At 38.5% G+C, this 3,689-nt stretch overlaps 1 protein-coding gene across 1 annotated transcript; it reads right to left on the reverse strand.

The window, feature by feature from the left end:
• Positions 1-299: 299 nt before the first annotated feature.
• Positions 300-3,682, reverse strand: LOC113765357 (serine/threonine-protein kinase RUNKEL-like). Its single transcript, XM_027309501.1, has 4 exons — positions 3,625-3,682; positions 2,630-3,490; positions 738-1,862; positions 300-578 (listed from the first exon to the last, which is right to left on the reverse strand). The coding sequence occupies exons 2-3, from the start codon at positions 3,431-3,433 to the stop codon at positions 747-749; spliced, it is 1,920 nt and encodes a 639-aa protein (XP_027165302.1). The 5' UTR covers positions 3,434-3,490; positions 3,625-3,682; the 3' UTR covers positions 300-578; positions 738-746.
• Positions 3,683-3,689: the final 7 nt, after the last annotated feature.

The raw sequence follows: 3,689 nt of genomic DNA on the forward strand, positions 1-3,689 counted from the left end.
CTTTGATTATTATACTTGCATACTAGCTTTAGTTTCGACTTTCGAGTTTCAACCCATAATTCAGCATCTTTTCCAGCTCTTCCAAGTTCCAGTTACATAGTTTGTCTGAATAATGGGAAGTAAATTGAATGCCACTCATTGCAGGTGAAACACTCAACTGCGTGATTTGTCAAAGAGAGACAGATTTTAACAATTTGACCGAAACATATTAATTGTCCTCTTAATTATTGACATTTTCCGGCCTCAATGTTATCAATTTTCCTTTCTGTTGGTCTGGACCTTCTGGTTGACACTCATAATGGGAACATATGCTTAAAATTTTTAAAAACATGACTCAGCTCAATACAAGTGATGCTACAAGTATACATGGATTATACAGGAAGTTGTAGCTAAGCCTCATAAGATATTCTTTTCTTAGGCTCTTCCAATGTGTTTCCTGAACAGTCAAACCTGTTCCTGTATTGATTTTCAAGCAGAGAAACAGATGCGCCTTGAAAACCGTCAGTACTTTTTTAAGAAATACAGCAGGTTCATGACATGAATAAGCACAGCAGGTTAATCATCCATCCTTCAACTCCCTGCAGGAAAAAAAATTTTAAAAAAAAAATCAAAAAGAAGAAAATGAATAAATCAAGGAACAAGAAATGAGTAAATAAAGGAACATAAGGATTGAGAAACCTTTATTTTGCAAAAGAAGATGAACCTACTCTGTAATGTAAGAAATTCAGGCTACTAACCTATTGATCTCAAATACGACGAGGGAGCCTCTGCAGCTCCAGTGCCACACGCAAAGCAGCATCAGCTAGAGCTGGTACACCAGAACTTTTGATTTCTGAAACAATAGCTTCTATTTTCAATATCTCCGGTTTACTCAAGGATAGTATGATGGAGTATGATAGATATTGTCGACAGGAATAACCAAGGGCATGAAGAATCCGCTGCAACAGCAAGTGTGGAACGCCTCGACTCCAAGACTCCAGGATGGCGGAGACTTTTGATAGGTTAGTCAAAAAACCTGTAGTAGCTTCCCTCGGAGATGCCATGAAAAGCAAAATTAGACATTCAGAAGCTAAGTCAGCAACATTCATCTCATTGGATTTAGTCAACTCGAGCAAGACCCCAACATTGTCACCAAAGTCTGCTATATCTCTTATGCATTCATGCTGATCAAGGGCAATGATTCCATCAGAAGAATTATCAGACAGTAAATTCGGATCTTTAGCATAAATAAATCCTTTCCTACTGCCCACTTGGCGCAAAAGGAATGCTTTACACAGATTAAGAGTGGGCTCAACAAAATCTTCCATTTCCTTAGCACAGACAAACTCCAAAAGGTTCCCGATCTTTCTGACAACTTTTAGCTGAGACAATATCTTAGTCTCTAGTTCTGGAGCAGATGCTAGAGTGAAACAAAGCATGACATTGTTTACATTTGCAGTTGAGAGGTCACCAAGCAGAAATTCAAAGCACTGTGAAATGGTCTTTGTTTGAAGTATGTCTGAAATCTCTATGTACTCAAATTCAATGAGCATCACAAGAAGTTTCTGGGCATACATAGGAATAGGGTCTTCGTCTTCAATGAAAGATGGGTAAAGAGGAAGGAAATGAGAATTTGATATGGACTTCAAATCCTCTAATTTTTGCTCATTCTGTGATGTTTCATTCAGAAAGATGACCATTGAATCAAACAATATCTTCAGGCACAAAAATCTGGCATCGCCATCTTTGTTGCCTTTATATAAAACAGCTAGACTGGGAAGAATCTGACTAACGAAAATGTCACAGTTTTGGTGAACAGCAGAAGGTTCTTCAGCAATAGACTCGAGAACTTTAAGAAGTGTTATCTGGAACTCATCTCTGCCCTGAAATTCAAGAAAAGAACTCTATGAAAGTTTGAACGCATGCCATCAAATACCCCTATTCAGAATTTTCATCCCGTGCTACTGTTAAACACTTGAACTAAAATTTGAATAACATGCTACACATATATATAATAAATCATTATGTAAACATTCTGAAGACCTGGTTTTGCTTGTACAACATGGCAATACTGCCTAATGGGATAAAGAAAGTAAACTGCTATTCTCCTTCATTCTAAAAGCTACCAAACCAGGGATACCTAATTCAAGACAGATTACAACTTCACTGTACTTTATAAGGAGTAAATATTATTCGAGTAATCAGAGTTGCCATCATACATGCTTTTTTTTTTTTTTTTTAACTTTCCAGATTTGTTTGAGGCCAAATTCTGCAGATATAAAAAAGAAAGCCTTGTTTGCATGCACATAGTATGACAAGAGGCATCAAATCAAAGATTGGTATTTACAAGTAGCATAATGCTCAATTCTCTAGCGGATTCTAGAAGAGTTTCAAATAGTTTCTGGATTTCCTCTTAGGAGTCTAATACTAAACTCTTAAGATGACCTGAACAAAGAGAAGTCCACATTCTGCAAAGAGAAACATGGGGTGAGGGGGGAACCTTCTACATACTATGATGTCATCGACCTTCAAACATGATTTGACCAATTCAACTAAGTTCTAGAAACACTACTTAATAACTAAATGTAGCCTATTGACATGAATTGAATGCACAATAAGACGAAAGATGGCCCCATTATGTAATATCTACCTGGAATGGTGACTCAGCCAACCTAAGTAGATTAGCAAATTGTTGTAGAACTCCACTATCAACCACCCTGTGCTTAAACAAACAGCTTCCAAGAAGATTGAGAATGACAGGAAACAAATTAATATTACTCTTTGCAGAATTCCGACTAGCGAGACCAGCAAATTGCATGCGGCGTCTCCCACCCGACGATTGCTGAATCTCCCCAGTAATAGTTTCCAGCAAACCTGGTACAACTGATGCCACAGTATGTGCAAATGCATCTAAACATAGTTTCAAATAGCTGTCTTTCTCTTTTAGTAGCCTATCTACGTTTGATAGAAGTCTTGCATTGCAAAAGAACTGTGGCAACCATCTCTTCCCATTTTTGCAAAGCAGGGCAGCAAAAATAAGAGCCTTGCCCTTCAAGATTTCACTTCCCTGCTCAATAAGGGAAATAAGGTTAGGGACGAGATTCTTATCCTCTGCCAGGGAAAGAAGGTACTTTCCGATGTTTGTGATTTCAAGCATGGCCATGTTCAGAAGGTTTAAGCGAATTTGCTGCTCACGTGGACTACCCTTATGTAGGCTTGATGCAGTGTCCTTAAAGGAGAGTTTCTCAATAATTCGCAGGATGCTTGGAGGGTTAAAACGAGCTAAACGTACCAAACAAGATCCGGCTGTGAGTCTCATGCTCTCCTGTTTCCCTTGAGCCCTAAAGATATAGCACAGGTTACTAATCACATCCTGGCTAATGAAACGAGCTGCCCAGTACCCTCCTTGACTAGATATGTTCTCTATTGTTCTCAGTGCATAAAGCTGAGTCATGTCATCTTCGCCATTTCGTAGAACAGATGAGACCAAAGAAATCAACGGGTTTGAGACCTATAGAAAAGAAATTACGTTTATCACTTGCTACCAATCAGATAATGAATATGCCATATGTGAGATTGGAATGAAATTCTAGTGAGCCAACAAACACCAAAATGTCAATGCTAAAACAAATTAGAAAAGCTGACCTGCCAGCCAGACGCATGACGAATGTCCTTAGATGGAGATTCTGGAGGATTACCCACCCTCAACT

Source organism: Coffea eugenioides, chromosome 3 (genome assembly GCF_003713205.1).
Source record: "Coffea eugenioides isolate CCC68of chromosome 3, Ceug_1.0, whole genome shotgun sequence".
Classification (NCBI taxonomy): Eukaryota; Viridiplantae; Streptophyta; class Magnoliopsida; order Gentianales; family Rubiaceae; genus Coffea; species Coffea eugenioides.